This window comes from Silurus meridionalis, unplaced genomic scaffold (assembly GCF_014805685.1).
Source record: "Silurus meridionalis isolate SWU-2019-XX unplaced genomic scaffold, ASM1480568v1 Scaffold70, whole genome shotgun sequence".
NCBI lineage: Eukaryota > Metazoa > Chordata > Actinopteri > Siluriformes > Siluridae > Silurus > Silurus meridionalis.
In genome coordinates, this window is record NW_025804663.1 from 65,382 (window position 1) to 88,738 (window position 23,357).

A 23,357-nucleotide genomic window follows, 5' to 3' on the forward strand; every position below is an offset into this window, starting at 1 on the left:
TTTGTGGTGAGAGTAGGGAGCAGGTGGAGAAGATCCTGGAGAGGTGGAGGTACATGCTGGAGAGAAGGGGAATGAAAGTCAGTAGGAGTAAGGCAGAGTACATGTGTGTGAATGAGAGGGAGGGCAGTGGAGGGGTGCGGTTGCAGGGAGAAGAGGTGGAGAAGGTGGAGGACTTCAGGTACCTGGGGTCAACAGTGTAAAGTAATGAAGTGTGTTAGAGAAGTGAAGAAAAGAGTGCAGGCAGGGTGGAGTGGGTGGAGAAGAGTGATAGCAGGAGTGATTTGTGATAGAAGAGTATCTGTGAGAGTGAAAGGGAAAGTTTATAGGACTGTGGTGAGACCTGAGATTAGAGACAGTGGCATTGAGTAAAAGACAGGAGGTGGAGCTGGAGGTAGCAGAGCTGAAGATGTTGAGATGTTCATTGGGAGTGACGACGATGGACAGGATTAGAAATGAGTTTATTAGAAGGACAGCGCATGTAGGACGTTTTGGAGACAAGGGTGAGGGAGGTGAGATTGAGATAGTTTGGACATGTGCAGAGGAGGAACATGGGGTATATCAGTAGGAGAATGCTGAGGATGGAGACACCAGGAAGGAGGAAAAGAGGAAGATCAAGGAGGAAGTTTATGGATTTGGTGAAGGAAGAGATGCAGGTAGTTGGTGTGAAAGAGGCAGATGTGGAGGACAGGGGGGTGTGGAGACGGATGATCCACTGTGGAGACCCCTAATGGGAGATGCTGAAAGAAGAAGATGAAGACGACTTTCTAAAAACATTATTTCATATTTAAAATATAATCCAGTTACTTATAAATCACCATATTTATTTATAAACTGCAGGAGAATAGAGAATCATTTTTAGAAAACAAAGTAGATTTAGACGAACCAAATACTCATTGTACACACACACACACACACACACACACACTCAAGCAAATCCTACAGCAACAGTGGTCTTTGATAAGTCTCCACAAACCATCTGGGAAAATATGTTCTGGTCTGACGAGAAGTTTAAACATTTTGTCCGTAATTCAAAATATTGTGTTTGTTTTCAAGTTTTGTTTTGGTTTTAATTACAGAGCATCAGAACACCAGAGAGACAATGAAGCATGGTGGAGGCAGTGTTGTGCTTTCAGGCTGCTTCTCTTCAGCTGGGCCTGTGGTCACTTAGATAGATAAGAACATTATACCAAGACCTGATGTAAATGTGATGTAAAACCTGTATGAATTTAAAGACGTGATGTAAACGTGATGTAAGACGTGTAGGAGTTTTAAGACGTGATGTAATCGTGATGTAAGAGGTGTATGAGTTTTAAGACGTGATGTAATCGTGATGTAAGAGGTGTATGAGTTTTAAGACGTGATGTAAGACGTGTATGAGTTTTAAGACGTGATGTAAACGTGATGTAAGACGTGTATGAGTTTTAAGACGTGATGTAAACGTGATGTAAGACGTGTATGAGTTTTAAGACGTGATGTAAACGTGATGTAAGACGGTAGGAGTTTTAAGACGTGATGTAAACGTGATGTAAGACGTGTATGAGTTTTAAGACGTGATGTAAACGTGATGTAAGACGTGTAGGAGTTTTAAGACGTGATGTAAATGTGATGTAAGACGTGTAGGAGTTTTAAGACGTGATGTAAACGTGATGTAAGACGTGTAGGAGTTTTAAGACGTGATGTAAACGTGATGTAAGATGTGTATGAGTTGTAAGACGTGATGTAAATGTGATGTAAAACGTGTATGAGTTTTAAGACGTGATGTAAACGTGATGTAAGACGTGTAGGAGTTTTAAGACGTGATGTAAACGTGATGTAAAACGTACGAGTTTTAAAACGTGATGTAAACGTGATGTAAGACGTGTATGAGTTTTAAGACGTGATGTAAGTCATGTATGAGTTGTAAGACGTGACAACATGATCTAAGATGTGTATGAGTTAAGACGTGATGTAAACATGATGTAAAACGTGTATGAGTTTAAAGACATGATGTAAAACGTGTATGAGTTTTAAGACGTGATGTAAACGTGATGTAGGATGTGTATGAGTTTAAAGACGTGATGTGAACGTGATGTAAGACGTGTATGAGTTTTAAGACGTGATGTAAGACGTGTATGAGTTTTAAGATGTGATGTAAGACGTGATGTAAAACGTGTAGGAGTTTTAAGATGTGATGTAAATGTGATGTAAAACATGTATGAGTTTAAAGAAGTGATGTAAACGTGATGTAAAACGTGTATGAGTTTAAAGACATAATGAAAACGTGATGTAAGACGTGTATGAGTTTTAAGACGTGATGTAAACGTAATGTAAGAGGTGTATGAGTTTTAAGACGTGATGTAAACATGATGTAAGATGTGTATGAGTTGTAAGACGTGATGTAAACAAGATGTAAAACGTGTATGAGTTTTAAAACGTGATGTAAACGTGATGTAAGACGTGTATGAGTTGTAAGACGTGATGTAAGTCATGTATGAGTTGTAAGACGTGATGTAAACGTGATGTAAGACATGTATGAGTTTTAAGACGCGATGTAAGTCATGTATAAGTTGTAAGACGTGACAACATGATCTAAGACGTGTATGAGTTAAGACGTGATGTAAACATGATTTAAAACGTGTATGAGTTTTAAGACGTGATGTAAAACGTGTATGAGTTTTAAGACGTGATGTAAACATGATTTAAAACGTGTATGAGTTTTAAGACGTGATGTAAGATGTGATGTAGGATGTGTATGAGTTTAAAGACGTGATGTAAACGTGATGTAGGATGTGTATGAGTTTAAAGACGTGATGTAAAACGTGTATGAGTTTAAAGACGTGATGTAAAACGTGTATGAGTTTTAAGACGTGATGTAAGACGTGATGTAAGTCATGTATGAGTTGTAAGACGTGACAACATGATCTAAGATGTGTATGAGTTAGGAAGTGATGTAAACATGATGTAAAACGTGTATAAGTTTAAAGACGTGATGTTAACGTGATGTAAAACATGTATGAGTTTTAAGACGTGATGTAAACGTGATGTAAGACGTGTATGAGTTTTAAGGCGTGATGTAAGTCGTGTAGGAGTTTTAAGACGTGATGTAAACGTGATGTAAACGTAGGAGTTTTAAGACGTGATGTAAATGTGATGTAAACATGTATGAGTTTTAAGACGTGATGTAAATGTGATGTAAAACATGTATGAGTTTAAAGACGTGATGTAAACGTGATGTAAGACGTGTATGAGTTTTAAGACGTGATGTAATCGTGATGTAAGAGGTGTATGAGTTTTAAGACGTGATGTAAACATGATGTAAGACGTGTATGAGTTTTAAGACGTGATGTAAGATGTGTATGAGTTGTAAGACGTGATGTAAACATGATGTAAAACGTGTATGAGTTTTAAGACGTGATGTAAGTCATGTATAAGTTGTAAGACGTGACAACATGATCTAAGACGTGTATGAGTTAAGACGTGATGTAAACATGATTTAAAACGTGTATGAGTTTTAAGACGGATGTAAAACGTGTATGAGTTTTAAGACGTGATGTAAACGTGATGTAAAACGTGTATGAGTTTTAAGACGTGATGTAAGATGTGATGTAGGATGTGTATGAGTTTAAAGACGTGATGTAAAACGTGTATGAGTTTTAAGACGTGATGTAAACGTGATGTAGGATGTGTATGAGTTTAAAGACGTGATGTAAAACGTGTATGAGTTTAAAGACGTGATGTAAAACGTGTATGAGTTTTAAGACGTGATGCAAGACGTGTATGAGTTTTAAGATGTGATGTAAACGTGATGTAAAACGTGTATGAGTTTTAAGACGTGATGTAAAACGTGAAGTAAGACGTGAATAAGTTCTGTAGGTCTGATGTGTGGTTTAATAGAGTGTTACACAAGACTGAATCTCAGTGAATCACAGAAAGTGGTTTATGCCATGAAATACAGTTAAAACTTTACAAATATGTGGAATCAAATTCATACTCACAGTTTATCAGTGGGACTGAAGAAATCTACGGAGAAGCCGAAGTAACTGCCCTGAGGTCCTGAGAAGACTGAGGGACTGTCAGTGTCCAGGTTAAAGGGACTCACAGCACAACCCCAGATCAGGGTCAGGACAGTCCAATAAACAGAACCCACTAATTTCTCCATCACACCCGTGTCTCTCTACCTGTCTGTCTCTCTCTACCTGTCTCCGTCTGTGTGCAGTATACAGTAGATATAGAGATGCTGTAGATGAATATCTCGGTCTCAGGCTGGCAGAAGTTCTTGTCTCGGTGTTCAGCTCCTTTTTCTCTCCATAAACTCCACATAAACCTGATTCGGGAACAGTTACAGCCTGATAACCACCCAAACACACACACACACACACACACACACACACACACACACACACACACAGTCTTTTAAGCCGAGGAAAAGCCGCTCCGCTCGCGCAGAAACACACACACTCCTGTAAACACACACACACACACACACACACACACACACTCCTGTACACACACACACTCCTCCGCTGCTGTCCGTGCGCGTTACAGAGCAGTTAGAATGTAACTGGAAGTGACGCAATAACGCAAAACAGGAAGTCACTGTAATAAAAGGGAAAAACCACAGCGTGGGCGGGGCTTAAACCCCGGAAATGATTTATTGTGGAATAACGAGAGGGTTTTTATTTATAAATATAAAATTAATACCGTAAACACACAATTATATCATTTATATTATTTATACACACATATAAAAATAACAATTCAAAAACATTTCTCTCAAAAATCGATGTTTATTTTTCCTATTAAATTGTGTACATCTCTACAGTATTTATAAATAAACAATTTAATAAACAAATGTGGACTGGTGTGTGTGTGTGTGTGTGTGTGTGGTTTCAGAACCTGCGAATGATCGGAATTCATCTGTGTTAAATAGATGTTAGTGTTAGTTGTGTGTGTGGAGTGTGAGGTGTGTGTAGTGAGGAGGGTTAGTTGTGTGTGTGTGGAGTGTGAGGTGTATGTGTAGTGTTAGTAGTGTGTGAGCGAGGAGGATTAGTTGTGTGTGTAGTGAGGAGGGTTAGTTGTGTGTGTGAGTGTGAGGTGTGTGTAGTGAGGAGGGTTAGTGGTGTATTTGTAGTGAGGTGTGTGTGGAGTGTTAGTAGTGTGTGAGTGAGGAGGGTTAAGTGGTGTATGTAGTGAGGAGGGTTAGTTGTGTGTGTGGAGTGTTAGTAGTGTGTGAGTGAGGAGGGTTAGTGGTGTATTTGTAGTGTGAGGTGTGTGTGAGTGAGGAGGGTTAGTGGTGTATGTAGTGAGGAGGGTTAGTTGTGTGTGTGTGGAGTGTTAGTGGTGTGTGTGAGGAGGGTTAGTGGTGTATTTGTAGTGTGAGGTGTGTGTGAGTGAGGAGGGTTAGTGGTGTATGTAGTGAGAAGGGTTAGTGGTGTGTGTGGAGTGAGGAGGGTTAGTGGTGTGTGTGAGGAGGGTTAGTGTGTGTGTGGAGTGTTAGTAGTGTGAGTGAGGAGGGTTAGTGGTGTATTTGTAGTGTGAGGTGTGTGTGAGTGAGGAGGGTTAGTGGTGTATGTAGTGAGAAGGGTTAGTTGTGTGTGGAGTGTGAGGTGTGGAGTGAGGAGGGTTAGTGGTGTGTGAGCGAGGAGGGTTAGTGGTGTGTGTGGAGTGAGGAGGGTTAAGTGGTGTATGTAGTGAGGAGGGTTAGTTGTGTGTGTGGAGTGTTAGTAGTGTGTGAGGAGGGTTAGTGGTGTATTTGTAGTGTGAGGTGTGTAGTGAGGAGGTTAGTGGTGTATGTAGTGAGGAGGTTAGTTGTGTGTGTGGAGTGTGAGGTGTGGAGTGTGAGGTGTGTGTAGTGTTAGTAGTGTGTGAGGAGGGTTAGTTGTGTGTGTGTAGTGTGAGGTGTGTGTAGTGAGGAGGGTTAGTGTGTGTGTGTGTGTAGTGTGAGGTGTGTGTAGTAAGGAGGGTTAGTGGTGTGTGAGTGAGGAGGGTTAGTGGTGTGTGTGGAGTGAGGAGGGTTAGTGGTGTATGTAGAGTGTGTGAGTGAGGAGGGTTAGTGGTGTATGTAGAGTGTGTGGAGTGAGGAGGGTTAGTGGTGTGTGTGGAGTGAGGAGGGTTAGTGGTGTATGTAGAGTGTGTGGAGTGAGGAGGGTTAGTGGTGTATGTAGAGTGTGTGGAGTGTGTGCGAGACTGAGGTATCATGACTCACAGGTCTGAGGTCAGACTGAGGGTGTATTTGGATAAACGTGTGTGAGTCAGGATTTAGGAGGGACACGAACATCACCTAATATAGTGTGTAAAAGAGTTAATCTATACTAAAGGTGTGTGTGTGTGTGTGTGTGTGTGTGTGTGTGTGTGTGTGTGTGTGTTGTAGGTCATGTGGTGGGGCGAATGGTTCTGTAATCACTGTTTTCCTGATGAGGGGAAAATCCACAGTTGGCATTTTTGGGGAAAATATGAAACTCTGGCTAGACTCAATAGTGACACAATAGTGAGACAGAGAGACTGATCGGTCATCAGTAGGAAGATCATCCGAAGAAATCCCCTGCAGTAGATCATTTTCCACAGGAGAGCATGTTCTCAGCACAGACAGGATGTTTTGGTCCTGTAAGACCTCGCTGTAAAGGCATGTCTAAAACCCTGAGATCAGGCAGAGTGATACGAGGTAATATAGTGTAGAAAATCAGAGGAGTTCCAGTCTATGAGGACATCTGACCTGCTTTGGCTCTATACAGGTAGACCCCAACTTAGGGGTTATAGGGACCGAAAAAACGCTCGGAAATCCATCAGAAGAGTGACTTCTCAAATTTACTTTTTTTTTTTTACATAGTATAAAGTAAATAAAAGTGATTTTAAATATATATTTTTTTATCATTATTATTTTTTCCGTCGTGTCTCTGAAACGTTGTAGGTCGGGGTCTGACTGAAATTGGTATGCAGTGTCCCCTGGTGGTGAGTAAGTGCATCTGCTCCAGGCGTGTCCCGAGGAGGTGTTTATCTGTAGTATTTTTTTTTTTTTATTCTGGAATGTCAGATCCACAGCGCCATCAAAACAACTACCAACTCCCTCTACATAACATACAGTTACACAACATCTCAGCACAGATTACACTAAACACACACACTTCCTGACTACACTGATGGAGCAGAAAATTATACAAAAACAATCCAAACATCTCTCACAACTTATTACCAAACAACAATTCACACAATGAAGGAATAAACCAATAAATAAATAAACTATTTCTTTAAAGCTGCTATCAGTAACTGTGTTCTACATTTAAAATTAAATAATATACTTAAAGTTTGTAGAACACCATATGATCAGCCACCACTGCATTATTATCTCCAGACCAAACCTGTCTGCACTCACTGGAGTTCTCACAGCTCACAAGTACTCAGATAATTACAGAAGACTCTGCTATAATCCACATACACCACCTTCTCACAAGCGCTTAAATTATTCGATGATCTTCGCGAGACTCATTCTGCTTCTTCTGAAACGCCGTCTCGTTGAGCTTCGACCTATGGAGTAGAGAACAGGTTTTTTTTAACCAAACAGAGAAGACAGGATGACTATGAAGGACCTTCATTAAGTGATCAGGAGAGACAAAATTTTGTTCGAAAAACAATCACTAGGTGATCAAAAGATGGATGAGATCCTATCCATATCTCAACACAGTAAGAATTTGTGTTAATGTGCTAAAGGATCAGAGAGTGTCCAGGACAGCGAAAACATCTGGCTGGATCTTAGCAAGCGTTTGTTCCTATTTGTAATTTTTTTTTTTTTACACTGGTTAAAGAAGCTGTAATGATCCGAGCTGAACTGCAGTGCTGGAGAACAGGTCCATGTAACACACAAGCACCGGTTCATAAAGTTTACAGGGACACTTGGTGAGTAATGTGGTGTATGGGGACTCGGGTCACAAACAGGAACAGCGTCTCTGTAAGGACACCCAGTGAGGACTGGGGCTTCCACAGGATCTATTCTACTGCAATATATAAATACTGGCTAATTTATGAAGAACACAAGGCTAATGCTGGGTACTAATTCATTTGCTCCACAGTGGTATGATTGGTGAGAACTTCCAGTTCAATCATGTACCAAAGGGGTTCAAAACTGGAGAAACACACACACACACACACACACACACACACACACACAAAAGGGTTTACATCCATCTGTCTGTGATATGCTTTATTTACACTTTCACCTTGGCCAGAAGGATCTCTCACACACACACACACACACACACACACACACAAACACACACACCTGTACACCCTTCAGATCACACTCAGCAGATGAAACCTTTAATTTGTCATAAATCAAAACATCCGTCCACAATTCACTCACTACACGTGGAGCTTAAATCAAACCCGATCATGTGACACCATTTCAAAGATTTTACACCATTTAAATAATGTAAGATGATACACCAGTTAGCATAGCACACCAGCAATAGCTAGCTAGCTGGTTAGCATGCTAGCATGAGAACAGTTAGCAGGATGGGCACACTGTACGCTGCATTTAGCATGCTAACTAAACTAGCACGTTAGTTTGACAGCCAGCTGCTAAATCTTGATATTGAAACAATAATCAAGTTAAAAGAAACGTGACAATGTCACATGATCGGGTAGGTTGATGTGATTGGCTGAGCACTTAACCGAAGCTCCACCCCTACTGAAGTAGGCTGCCTAAGTCAGTAAAAAGGTCCCATTTGAAAAGTAGTACGATTCTGTTGACTGAAACACGTCTGACAGAAACCAGCTCAGGGCCCTGCGATTCTGTAACGTAAAATATTCACGTGGTTTTATTACAACGACTTCAAAATCTTTACGGACCAAATGAAGTCAGTGCAGAGTCACACAGTGTCACATGACCCAGATGATCATCTTTATTCGCACATGTCCACTGAGCTGTTCATCTATGGCTGATCTGATTGGTGGAAAAAGAAGAGGGAGGAAAGAAGGGGAAAAAAAAAAAAAAAAGGATTTGTTCATGTTGAGGCTTGCGGGTTACTCGTCCAGGTCAAGTGTGTTAAGCTCCTCCTCCAGTTCATCCAGATCCTCCCCCGTGAACAGATTTTCATCTACAGGCACCGCCTCCGACTCCGCCTCCTCACCCCCACCTCCGTCACTGTTGGTACTGGTTCCATCCTCCTCCAGGGTATGGTCCTCACCGTTCTCCACTCCGCCTGAAGCCTCGCTCAGTTTGTTGTCTAAACACACAATTTTAATAGTCGCAATGTAACCATGACAACCAACTACAATGATTTATAGAAACAAAGCAGAACTTTATCAAATTAAATATACAAACAACAAAGCAAGACCATGATCACTGATGTTACCATGGCAACATCGGGGCCTCGTAAGTTTAAGCGTTACGCTTAACGTCTCACCGTCTCTTCCACCGTTCGGCTGGACTCGGGAGGAGAACCTGTCTGCTGCTGCCACCGTTATCCCCGTGTCGTCCACCTCTTTAAGGACGAACCTGGCGACGTCAATGTCCTGACACTCTTCTTCCTCACCCACCTTCTCTCACACACAAACACACACCAGTTATCACTGTACACTGCTATTAACATTTAAAAGCGTCTTACGTTTTTACAGGGACGCGAGTATTTTCTGATGTTTCAGTGTGGATGAGCAACTTTTGGGAAACGACTGAAAATGAAAGTGTGGACATTTTTAGATGAGAACACCATTTTCAAATGTATTTGAATTCGTGCTGTTTTATAAAAAAGCAATTTTTTTGTACATATTCTTAATTTTATATTTAAGAAAACTTTATATTTTACTTTATATTATTTTTCAATATGCAGTGTCCATTATATGTCCAATAAGATCCCATTCAGGGCTTAGTTCCTTCGCCCATATAAAGAACACTACTTAGTGGAAAAAAATAAAGACCCCTTGATTCTATCTAGTCCACTTTAGAGAGTATACACAAGTACAAACTATAAATTTTAAAGTTGTGTATAAATGTGTGTGTATGTTTTGGTGTAAAAATTCACCTCCTCCGTGAGCTCGTCGTCTTCTTCGGCATATTTGGTATCGTCAGCTTCCTCGTCATCATCGTCAACCAGCTCGGGCCGGAACTCGAACACTTCTCGCCCGCTCACCTGTTCCAGACGATACACTTCCATCAGTTTAGTCACACTGATTTACTCACACTGTGTTTGCAAGAAGTTTTATTAAAAAAAATGCATGAACTGTACTGCCCCCTGCTGCTCCACTCAGCTCACTGCAATGTGTTTCAAAAGGTAGCAGCATTATTCACAAGGTGTCTGGGTTTCAGTCAGATCAGAGAAGTTTGGGTGGTTCAGTGGATTCAGAGATGTTTAGGGGGTTTAGTCAGATTCAGAGACGTCTGCAGAGGCTCAGTCAGATCAGAGACGTCTGCAGAAGTTCAGTCAGATCAGAGACGTCTGGGGAGGGTTAAGTCTGATCAGAGACATCTTGGGTGGGTTCAGTCAGATCGGAAATATTTAGGGGGATTTAGTCAGATTAAAGAAGTTTGGGCAGTTCAGTCAGATCAGAGACGTCTGAGCGGGGGTTCAGTCAGATCAGAGACGTCTGCAGAAGTTCAGTCAGATCAGAGACGTCTGAAGGGGGTTCAGTCAGATCAGAGACGTCTGCAGAAGTTCAGTCAGATCAGAGACGTCTGGTGACGGGTTCAGTCAGATCAGAGATATTTAGGGGGATTTAGTCAGATCAGAGACGTCTGAGGGGGGTCTAGTATAATCAGAAGTGTATGTGTATAATATGCAGTAATCTCTGATTTACCCCAAGAGATTTTCCGGCTTTAAAGTCTGCCTTCTTCCTCTCCATGTCCTGCAGGGCTTTAGCGATCTTATCCTGCCTCTTCCTCTTCTTCCAGGCCAGGAACGTCTCCAGAGTGATACGTGTCACATTTATCCCCAGAGCTGCTCGCTAAAACACACACATTTTCTAGAATAATTATGTACTTTACATACCAAAATAATAATAACAATAATTGTGGAAATATAATTAATGAACATTTTTTCCTAAAAGTAGTTTGAAATTATTATTTTAGAAGAACAGTAAAATGTAAATCTTTTCATTTATTGACTTTTCAAATTACTATTTTCTTATTTTTTATTGTGTATTATGCTCCTTTTTTATTTGTGTATAAACATGTACTGCTGAATACATTTGTAAAAACTGCGACATATTTCTGGTTAAATGTATTGACAGTGATTATTTTATTGTAATTTTAGCACTGTAACTGTCTTCAATTTAAAAAAGTGTTAATTTTATGCACTGAAGGAGGTTCTAAGGAACATTCTGTCCAAATTTGGGTCAAGTGCTGCAAATACTCTAGCGCCACCACCAGGTCAAATCGGAGTCTCACTTGAGAGAATTTTTTTTTAAATGGTCAGGACCTTTGAACCGTGTCCAAAATGTGAAATCCAGAACTGCTAAAACCATCTTAAAACTTCAATAATCCAGATATTTTGTCCAATTTTCAAACATTAAGGTCATCCATAATGAATTAAGAAATATAAAGCTGCCAAACATGCTCTATTAAAGCATCGACTTGGAGAACTGATAGATAATTCGGTCATCTTATTCAGGACCAGGACCTACGGCCATGTGACAATCTTTAGCACCACCTACTAGTCGAAATTAACAATAACATGCTACAACTGCTTACATCCAACCATTTTTAATGCTGCTGCTGTCAAACTGTCAAATCTTCACCGGATCCTCCTGAAACCCTGCTGTTCATCTAGATCTTCAGTCAGCTTTTGCAGATTTAATTTTATTCATTTTATTCATTAACATTAACATTAATTTTACTCACCTCGTTCTCGATGAGTTCCTCCAGTGAGATCTCCTCCTCCTCGTTTTCCTCCTTCTTCTTGTCTTTCTTCAAGACGAAGCCAACGGGGAGGGCATGTCGATACATACAGGTGTCTCCACCAGCAGGACACACCCAGAACCACCCGTACTTATTATTCTCTATAGCCTCCAGGAAGTACTTACACACCTACACACACACACACACACACACACACACACACACACACACACACACACACACACACACACACACACAATAACTATACTTATTATTCTCTATAGCCTCCAGGAAGTACTTACACACCTACACACACACACACACACACACACACACACACACACACACTAACTATACTTATTATTCTCTATAGCCTCCAGGAAATACTTACACACACACACACACACACACACACACACACACACACACACACACACACACACAATAACTATACTTATTATTCTCTATAGCCTCCAGGAAGTACTACACACACACACACACACACACACACACACACACACACACACAATAACTATACTTATTATTCTCTATAGCCTCCAAGAAGTACTAACACACACACACACACACACACACACACACACACACACACACACACAATAACTATACTTATTATTCTCTATAGCCTCCAAGAAGTACTAACACACACCTACACACACACACACACACACACACACACACACACACACACACACACACACACACACACACACACACACAATAACTATACTTATTATTCTATAGCCTCCAAGAAGTACTAACACACACCTACACACACACACACACACACACACACACACACAATAACTATACTTATTATTCTCTATAGCCTCCAGGAAGTACTCTCTCACACACACACACACACACACACACAATAACTATACTTATTATTCTCTATAGCCTCCAGGAAGTACTCACACCTACACACACACACACACACACACACACACACACACACACACACACACACACAATAACTATATTTATTATTCTCTATAGCCTCCAGGAAGTACTCACACACCTACACACACACACACACACACACACACACACACAATAACTATACTTATTATTCTCTATAGCCTCCAGGAAGTACTCACACCTACACACACACACACACACACACACACACACACACACACACACACAATAACTATACTTAATATTCTCTATAGCCTCCAGGAAGTACTCTCACACACACACACACACACACACACACACACACACACACACACACACACACACACACACACACACACACACACACAATAACTATACTTATTATTCTCTATAGCCTCCAGGAAGTACTCTCTCACACACACACACACACACACACACACACACACAATAACTATACTTATTATTCTCTATAGCCTCCAGGAAGTACTCTCTCACACACACACACACACACACACACACACACACACACACAATAACTATACTTATTATTCTCTATAGCCTCCAGGAAGTACTCTCACACACACACACAATAACTATACTTAATATTCTCTATAGCCTCCAGAAGTACTAACACACACACACACACACACACACACACACACACACACACACAATAACTATACTTATTATTCTCTATAGCCTCCAGAAGTACTAACACACACACACACACACCTACACACACACACACACACAATAACTACACTTATTATTCTCTATAGCCTCTAAGAAGTACTAACACACACACACACACACACACACACACACACACACACACACACACACACACACACACACACACACACACACACAATAACTATACTTATTATTCTCTATAGCAGGGGTGGCCAACCAGTCAGAGATCGAGAGCCACATTTTTGACTGTGTTACCGCAATTTTTTACAAGGGGCCACATGAGAAACCTGAATTGTGTCAGAGGGCCACACCAACGATAATATTTTAGGGATGCACCGAAATGAAAATTCAATTCAAAAGGCAATGAAATCCATAATTTTTTGTGTTCTGCCTTTTGCCTCGGCACCATCACTGGAAAACTTTCCTGCCTTTTCAAAAACGTCCTCTACAGACGGAGTGCGCATGCTCGGATTGACTTTACTTTTCTGCGCCGCGTTCTTCTCATATTTAGAAGGCGATCGGGATGTTTGGATTTCAGGTGATAAATTAAACCTGACTTGGAGAAACTCTTTGCAGATACACCCCTCTTGAAATTTCAGCATTGCATGTTTTGCACATCGCTCTCCACACACCGCAGACATGTTGCTCTTATCCAGATAACCGTGTGCTGCTGCGCTTTTTTATTGCGTCATTATAATTGTGTTTCTGCGTGTTGTTTCGGTGATTTAGGTATTTCCGAAAATTCTCGGTGCATCCCTGTAATTTATGATTGGCCTCATGCCAAGGTCTGATATACCGCAAAGTTTCCCAGTAGGGGCAAGCTCATTTAAGTCTTAAAAATACCGTATTGAACTTAAGCAAAGCGAACACGCACATTAAAACTCAAACACACACAAACTTCGATATGAATGTAAGAGCCGCATGAAACCAGCCAAAGAGCAGCATGCGGTGCGCGAGCCACGGGTTGGCCACCCCTGATCTATAGCCTCCAGGAAGTACTCGCACACCTACACACACACACACAATAACTATACTTATCCTCTATAGCCTCCAAGAAGTACTTACACACACACACACACACACACACACACACACACACACACACACACACACACACTCTCAAAATGCAGACAAATATTTGGTTCATGTGTTACTTTCCAAATACTTATTACAGATCAACACTGATCATTTGCATAAAATTCTACAGGATGTTCTAAGGAGAATTCAGACATAAAAAACAACCTACGAAGAACCCCTGATGAGAACCTCTGAGAGGAACCCATGAAGAGAACGCAAAGAGAACCCACGAGGAGAACATACGATCTGAGTCTTGGCCTTCTTCTTCTCAGCCTCTCCGTGCTTCTTGTTGACAACTTCTTCCAGCTTCTTCTCATCCCAGAACTCCATTGTGTCTGTGTTTCAGAAGAGAAAAATTATTTCACACACACACACACACACACACACACACACACACACACACACACACACACACACACACAGAGATGGACACTTACCTTTCTCCAGCTCGTCCTCTCGGACATCCACATACACACTGCGTTTCTCACACTTCCTGTCCAGACTGAGGTCGTGAGAGAACTTGCACTTATCTCCTTTAGTGCACTGGCCTTGTTTAAAGAACGCACACAAAACCGACTTCGGATCCACACCTGAGGAACCACACACACACACACACACACACACACACACACACACACACACACACACACACACAATCAGATGTCGGTCTCTCCCTAACAGTCGCTCTCTGAGACGTCTGTCTGTCCCTAACAGTCGCTCTCTCTCAGACGTCTGTCTGTCCCTAACAGTCGCTCTCTCTCTGAGGCGTCTGTCTGTCCCTAACAGTCGCTCTCTCAGACGTCTGTCTGTCCCTAACAGTCGCTCTCTCTCAGACGTCTGTCTGTCCCTAACAGTCTCTCTCTCAGACGTCTGTCTGTCCCTAACAGTCGCTCTCTCTCAGACGTCTGTCTGTCCTAACAGTCGCTCTCTCAGACGCCTGTCTGTCCCTAACAGTCTCTCTCAGACGTCTGTCTGTCCCTAACAGTCGCTCTCTCTCAGATGTCTGTCTCTCACTAACAGTCTCTCTCTCTGAGACATCTGTCTGTCCCCAACAGTGCTCTCTCAGACGTCTGTCTGTCCCCAACAGTCGCTCTTTCTGAGACGTCTGTCTGTCCCTAACAGTCTCTCTCTCTGAGACGTCTGTCTGTCCCTAACAGTCTCTCTCTCTCTCTCTCTCTCTCTCTCTCTCTCTCTCTGAGACGTCTGTCTCTCCCTAACAGTCTCTCTCTCTCTGAGACATCTGTCTCTCCCTAAGTCTCTCTCTCTCTCTCTCTGAGACGTCTGACTCTCCCTAACAGTCTCTCTCTCTGAGACGTCTGACTCTCCCTAACAGTCTCTCTCTCTCTGAGACTGTCTCTCTCCTTCTCTCTCACCTTTGCTGACTTTCTGTGCAGCCACTACAGGTTTGAAGAGTTCGTTCAGCTCTGAGATATCCTTCTTCTTGTCTCCTTTCTTAGTCTTGTCTGCTTCAGCAGCAATCTGTAAAATAGAGTTCAGAACAACTGATTCTGCTCAAACACACACAGAGCACTGAAACACACACACACACACAGAGCACTGAAACACACACACACACACACAGAGCACTGAAACACACACACAGAGCACTGAAACACACACACACAGCACTGAACACACACACACACACACAGCACTGAAACACACACACACACACACAGCACTGAAACACACACACACACACACAGCACTGAAACACACACACACACAGCACTGAAACACACACACACAGCACTGAAACACACACACACACAGCACTGAAACACACACACACACAGCACTGAAACACACACACACACAGCACTGAAACACACACACACACACACTGAAACACACACACACACACAGCACTGAAACACACACACACAGCACTGAAACACACACACACACACAGCACTGAAACACACACACACACAGCACTGAAACACACACACACAGCACTGAAACACACACACACACACACACACACACACAGCACTGAAACACACACACACACAGCACTGAAACACACACACACAGCACTGAAACACACACACAGCACTGAAACACACACACACTGAAACACACACACAGCACTGAAACACACACAGCACTGAAACACACACACAGCACTGAAACACACACACACACACACAGCACTGAAACACACACACACAGCACTGAAACACACACACAGCACTGAAACACACACACACACACACACACTGAAACACACACACACACAGCACTGAAACACACACACACACACACAGCACTGAAACACACACAGCACTGAAACACACACACAGCACTGAAACACACACACACACAGCACTGAAACACACACACACAGCACTGAAACACACACACACACACAGCACTGAAACACACACACACACAGCACTGAAACACACACACACACAGCACTGAAACACACACTGGAGATGGGAAGAACGGATCATCTTAGTGAACTGATTCTTTAAATCTCGTTCATTAAAATGAATCATTTTCGAATCACTTGTGGAGATACTTTCATAAACGAATCATCTCACACACACACACACACACACAGCTGTATCTCACCTGGCGTGCGTTCTGTTGTCCATGTTTCACCTGATGTGTGACGGCTTTGATGAACTTCTGCTGTTTGGCTCCTTTTTTATTCTTCAGTCCAAAAGTCTTGTCCTACCACACACACCATTATAATTTAACATAACTAGCCTGATTAAGTAGGATAAACTATCCATGTTTAAACAGATACTAAAACAATCTTGTTATAAATATCCGGTTTATTTTAATGAATGAATCTGTACGATTTTAACGTTTTAATAGTTTATATATAGTTTAGTGAGGCGTGACAGGGGCGCGCGCACGTTAGCACACTGCTAGCCGCCATATTTGCTAGCTGTCCTCGCTAAACCCTCTGCATGTTGAAAAACGAAACTTTCATTTAGAAAGAAATACAGAATTAACTCGAAACTTATTCCTGATTTATTCTTATTTTTCATCATTATTCACGCGGCGCTCGCGCTCATCGGCTGTCTAGCTAGCGGGTTGTGTTGGCGACTGGTGAGTTCATATTAGGAGCGTTACGTTTCACACCCGTTTCCGGGCACCTCCCGCCCCCTGTGATTTGATTAGCTCAGAACCCAGACTCGAGCCACGCGCTACGTTATTGACCAATCGTAGCGCGGTACACTGAACGGTATTATCCAATTGTAGAGCAGCTTTTAGTAGAAACGGGTAGGTTTTGAAAGGAGAGAAGCTAGCTAAAGCGCTAGGCCGGAGTGTAAGCATGGCGGCTCTGTGTGTGAGCCACTGAGCTCCTCTCCGCTACACTCACTTCAATAATTTTCTCCTTCTTCTTTTCCTGGGTCTTCTTATTGCCCGTGGGCTGAGGTGCTTTCTTCGGCGGCATGTCTATGGCGGTGTCTCGGTGATTAACCCACACCGAGGTCCAGCTGCTGTGCTCCGCGGCGCTCGCGTCAATCTGCCCCTGCGTACACCAAGGCACAATGTTCACGACCAGTAGTGCACCCCCGCGCAGAGCATCAGGGGTAATACGGGCGGCGTGCAGTTTGTGTTGGTACACGGGTGTGGAAGTGACTCAGAGTCCAAGTTCAATAAAAATCTACAACAAAAATCAAATCTTCATCCCACAATCATCAAGAAACAGATTTACAGTTCTGTATTACCCAAAATCATCATTTAATTTCTGAATAGTGACTAATTACTATAACCCCTGGAACTGAGGCTAATCTGACCTGGGGCTAGCAAATAGAGACGAATAACCTAATAAAATTAAGTCAAGGATAAAGGAAAATAAAGTGAATACAAATAAAGTGAAATGTAAAACAAAATTAAATTACCCTTCTGCCTTATTTACCTCATCTTACCCCCGTCTTACCCTTCTGCCTCATTTACCTCATCTTACCCCTGTCTTACCCTTCTGCCTCATTTACCTCATCTTACCCCTGTCTTACCCTTCTGCCTCATTTACCTCATCTTACCCCTGTCTTACCCTTCTGCCTCATTTACCTCATCTTACCCCTGTCTTACCCTTCTGCCTCATTTACCTCATCTTACCCCTGTCTTACCCTTCTGCCTCATTTACCTCATCTTACCCCTGTCTTACCCTTCTGCCTCATTTACCTCATCTTACCCCTGTCTTACCCTTCTGCCTCATTTACCTCATCTTACCCCTGTCTTACCCTTCTGCCTCATTTACTCATCTTACCCCTGTCTTACCCTTCTGCCTCATTTACCTCATCTTACCCCTCTTACCCTTCTGCCTCATTTACCTCATCTTACCCCTGTCTTACCCTTCTGCCTCATTTACCTCATCTTACCCCTGTCTTACCCTTCTGCCTCATTTACCTCATCTTACCCCTGTCTTACCCTTCTGCCTCATTTACCTCATCTTACCCCTGTCTTACCCTTCTGCCTCATTTATCTCATCTTACCCCTGTCTTACCCTTCTGCCTCATTTACCTCATCTTACCCCTGTCTTACCCTTCTGCCTCATTTACCTAATCTTACCCCTGTCTTACCCTTCTGCCTCATTTACCTCATCTTACACCCTGTCTTACCCTTCTGCCTCATTTACCTCATCTTACCCCCTGTCTTACCCTTCTGCCTCATTTACCTCATCTTACCCCTGTCTTACCCTTCTGCCTAATTTACCTCATCTTACCCCGTCTTACCCTTCTGCCTCATTTACCTCATCTTACCCCTGTCTTACCCTTCTGCCTCATTTACCTCATCTTACCCCGTCTTACCCTTCTGCCTAATTTACCTCATCTTACCCCGTCTTACCCTTCTGCCTCATTTACCTCATCTTACCCCTGTCTTACCCTTCTGCCTCATTTATCTCATCTTACCCCGTCTTACCCTTCTGCCTCATTTATCTCATCTTACCCCTGTCTTACCCTTCTGCCTCATTTACCTCATCTTACCCCTGTCTTACCCTTCTGCCTCATTTACCTCATCTTACCCCGTCTTACCCTTCTGCCTCATTTACCTCATCTTACCCCTGTCTTACCCTTCTGCCTCATTTATCTCATCTTACCCCGTCTTACCCTTCTGCCTCATTTACCTCATCTTACCCCTGTCTTACCCTTCTGCCTCATTTACCTCATCTTACCCCGTCTTACCCTTCTGCCTCATTTACCTCATCTTACCCCTGTCTTACCCTTCTGCCTCATTTACCTCATCTTACCCCTGTCTTACCCTTCTGCCTCATTTACCTCATCTTACCCCGTCTTACCCTTCTGCCTCATTTACCTCATCTTACCCCTGTCTTACCCTTCTGCCTCATTTACCTCATCTTACCCCTGTCTTACCCTTCTGCCTCATTTACCTCATCTTACCCCTGTCTTACCCTTCTGCCTCATTTACCTCATCTTACCCCTGTCTTACCCTTCTGCCTCATTTACCTCATCTTACCCCGTCTTACCCTTCTGCCTCATTTATCTCATCTTACCCCGTCTTACCCTTCTGCCTCATTTATCTCATCTTACCCCTGTCTTACCCTTCTGCCTCATTTACCTCATCTTACCCCTGTCTTACCCTTCTGCCTCATTTACCTCATCTTACCCCGTCTTACCCTTCTGCCTCATTTACCTCATCTTACCCCTGTCTTACCCTTCTGCCTCATTTATCTCATCTTACCCCGTCTTACCCTTCTGCCTCATTTACCTCATCTTACCCCTGTCTTACCCTTCTGCCTCATTTACCTCATCTTACCCCGTCTTACCCTTCTGCCTCATTTACCTCATCTTACCCCTGTCTTACCCTTCTGCCTCATTTACCTCATCTTACCCCTGTCTTACCCTTCTGCCTCATTTACCTCATCTTACCCCGTCTTACCCTTCTGCCTCATTTACCTCATCTTACCCCTGTCTTACCCTTCTGCCTCATTTACCTCATCTTACCCCTGTCTTACCCTTCTGCCTCATTTACCTCATCTTACCCCTGTCTTACCCTTCTGCCTCATTTACCTCATCTTACCCCTGTCTTACCCTTCTGCCTCATTTACCTCATCTTACCCCGCCTTACCCTTCTGCCTCATTTACCTCATCTTACCCCGTCTTACCCTTCTGCCTCATTTAACTCATCTTACCCCTGTCTTACCCTTCTGCCTCATTTACCTCATCTTACCCCGTCTTACCCTTCTGCCTAATTTACCTCATCTTACCCCGTCTTACCCTTCTGCCTCATTTACCTCATCTTACCCCTGTCTTACCCTTCTGCCTCATTTATCTCATCTTACCCCGTCTTACCCTTCTGCCTCATTTACCTCATCTTACCCCTGTCTTACCCTTCTGCCTCATTTACCTCATCTTACCCCGTCTTACCCTTCTGCCTCATTTACCTCATCTTACCCCGCCTTACCCTTCTGCCTCATTTACCTCATCTTACCCCTGTCTTACCCTTCTGCCTCATTTATCTCATCTTACCCCGTCTTACCCTTCTGCCTCATTTACCTCATCTTACCCCTGTCTTACCCTTCTGCCTCATTTACCTCATCTTACCCCGTCTTACCCTTCTGCCTCATTTACCTCATCTTACCCCTGTCTTACCCTTCTGCCTCATTTACCTCATCTTACCCCTGTCTTACCCTTCTGCCTCATTTACCTCATCTTTCCCCCGTCTTACCCTTCTGCCTCATTTACCTCATCTTACCCCCTGTCTTACCCTTCTGCCTCATTTAACTCATCTTACCCCCTGTCTTACCCTTCTGCCTCATTTACCTCATCTTACCCCCTGTCTTACCCTTCTGCCTCATTTACCTCATCTTACCCCCGTCTTCAAATCAAAATCAAATCAAATCAAATTTTATTTCTCACATACACATACATACAGAGTACGACATGCAGTAAAATGCTTTATACGACTGTCTGGCATGAGGAAATAGGATGGGGAGAAAAATAACACAAAACAAAGAAACAATAAGAAAGATAAACAAAGAGTATAAACTATATAAAATATATAAAGATATAAAGATATATATAAGGAAAAAGTGTATATACAGTGTATGCTTATGTACAGTAAACAGTAATCACATAAGGTGGTTGATGTTATTGTCCTTAAAGTAACTGTGTGTGGTGTGGTATAAAGTGACAGTGTGTGGTAAGGTGTGGTATAAAGTGACAGTGTGCGGTATGGTGTGGTATAAAGTGACAGTGTGCGGTGTGATGTGGTATAAAGTGACCGTGTGCGGTGGTGTGGTATAAAGTGACAGTGTGCGGTGTGATGTGGTATAAAGTGACTGTGTGCGGTATGGTGTGGTATAAATTGACAGTGTGCGATGTGGTGTGGTATAAAGTGTCTGTGTGTGGTATGGTGTGGTATAAAGTGACAGTGCGGTGTGATGTGGTATAAAGTGACCGTGTGCGGTATGGTGTGGTATAAAGTGACAGTGTGCGGTGTGGTGTGGTATAAAGTGACTGTGTGTGGTATGGTGTGGTATAATATGATCGTGTGCGATGTGGTGTGGTATAAAGTGACCGTGTGCAGTATGGTGTGGTATAAAGTGTGTGTGGTGTGGTATAAAGTGACCGTGTGCGGTATGGTGTGGTATAAGGTGAACGTGTGCTGTGTGGTGTGGTATAAAGTGACCGTGTTAGGAAGTTCTCCTCTCTAGCTCGAAGGACCATATAAGGATTTTCACTATCTGGTGTGTGCTGATCAGGGGATTGTACTCGCCCCAGCGCGTCAGTAAAAACATGATACAGGATTCAGAACACTCAACTTTACTGGGTATAGGATCGTATATGAGGTGGTTCTTGCTGTCTTCTGTTAGCTGCTGTTCGGTAGGTTGTGTGATGCAGAATGCATGCTGAAAGGCCACTGCTGAACGGTCAGTGCTGAGTGACAGGTTGCACGATGTCGGATGGCCACTGGTCAATGACTACTGCTGCTCGGTGTTCTGGCCTTTTATACTCTTGATGGAAGACGGTGCACTGTGATGTCATAGGTAGCTTGTCATTGCTTGGTAAACTGTATGTCTGCCTCTAGTGGTGAAGCGTGGAAATACAACTGAATAGGAATCCTTTCTTACAGGCCGTGTGCGGTGTGGTGTGGTATAATGTGACCGTGTGCGGTGTGGTATAAAGTGAACTTGTGCGGTATGGTGTGGTATAAAGTGACAGTGTGCAGTGCGGTGTGGTATAAAGTGACCGTGTGCGGTATGGTATAAAGTGACCGTGTGCGGTGTGGTATAAAGTGACCGTGTGCGGTGTGGTATGGTATAAAGTGACTGTGTGCGGTGTGGTGTGGTATAAAGTGACTGTGTGCGGTGTGGTGTGGTATAAAGTGACCGTGTACGGTATGGTGTGGTATAAAGTGACCGTGTGCGGTGTGGTATAAAGTGACTGTGTGCGGTGTGGTATAAAGTGACAGTGTGCGGTGTGATGTGGTATAAAGCGACCGTGTGCGGTATGGTGTGGTATAATGTGACCGTGTGTGGTGTGGTATAAAGTGACCGTGTGTGGTGGTGTGGTATAAAGTGACCGTGTGTGGTGTGGTACAAAGTGACCGTGCGTGTGTGGTATAAAGTGACCGTGTGTGTGGTGTGGTGTGGTGTGGTGTGGTGTGGTATAAAGTGACCGTGTGGTGTGGTACAAAGTGACCGTGCGTGTGGTGTGGTATAAAGTGACCGTGTGGTGTGGTGTGGTATAAAATGACCGTGTGCGGTGTGGTGTGTATAAAGTGACCGTGGTGTGGTGTGGTTTAAAGTGACCGTGTGGTGTGGTATAAAGTGACCGTGCGGTGTGGTATAAAGTGACCGTGTGCGGTGTGGTGTGGTATAAAGTGACCGTGTGCGTATGGTGTGGTATAAAGTGACCGTGTGCGGTGTGGTGTGGTA

The 23,357-nt window shown here is 43.0% G+C and overlaps 2 protein-coding genes across 3 annotated transcripts in view; both read right to left on the reverse strand.

Moving 5' to 3' along the window:
• Positions 1-4,543, reverse strand: part of itgav (integrin, alpha V) — a 38,645-nt gene extending 34,102 nt beyond the window's left edge. The window contains exon 1 of the mRNA XM_046844593.1: positions 3,975-4,543. Coding sequence (XP_046700549.1) covers positions 3,975-4,138 — 164 coding nt within the window. The 5' untranslated portion in view covers positions 4,139-4,543. The remainder of the gene's footprint in view (positions 1-3,974) is intronic.
• Positions 4,544-8,261: 3,718 nt separating this feature from the next.
• Positions 8,262-22,387, reverse strand: zc3h15 (zinc finger CCCH-type containing 15). 2 transcript variants are annotated; one of them, XM_046844592.1, is made up of 11 exons: positions 22,242-22,387; positions 17,832-17,984; positions 17,072-17,173; positions 15,865-15,970; positions 14,929-15,081; positions 14,735-14,826; positions 11,807-11,992; positions 10,765-10,911; positions 9,993-10,100; positions 9,378-9,510; positions 8,262-9,197 (listed from the first exon to the last, which is right to left on the reverse strand). In XM_046844592.1, the coding sequence occupies exons 2-11, from the start codon at positions 17,904-17,906 to the stop codon at positions 8,995-8,997; spliced, it is 1,305 nt and encodes a 434-aa protein (XP_046700548.1). In that variant the 5' UTR covers positions 17,907-17,984; positions 22,242-22,387; the 3' UTR covers positions 8,262-8,994. The 2 variants fall into 2 exon arrangements, with proteins under 2 accessions (XP_046700548.1, XP_046700547.1); XM_046844591.1 differs by having other exon boundaries at positions 17,832-18,119.
• Positions 22,388-23,357: the final 970 nt, after the last annotated feature.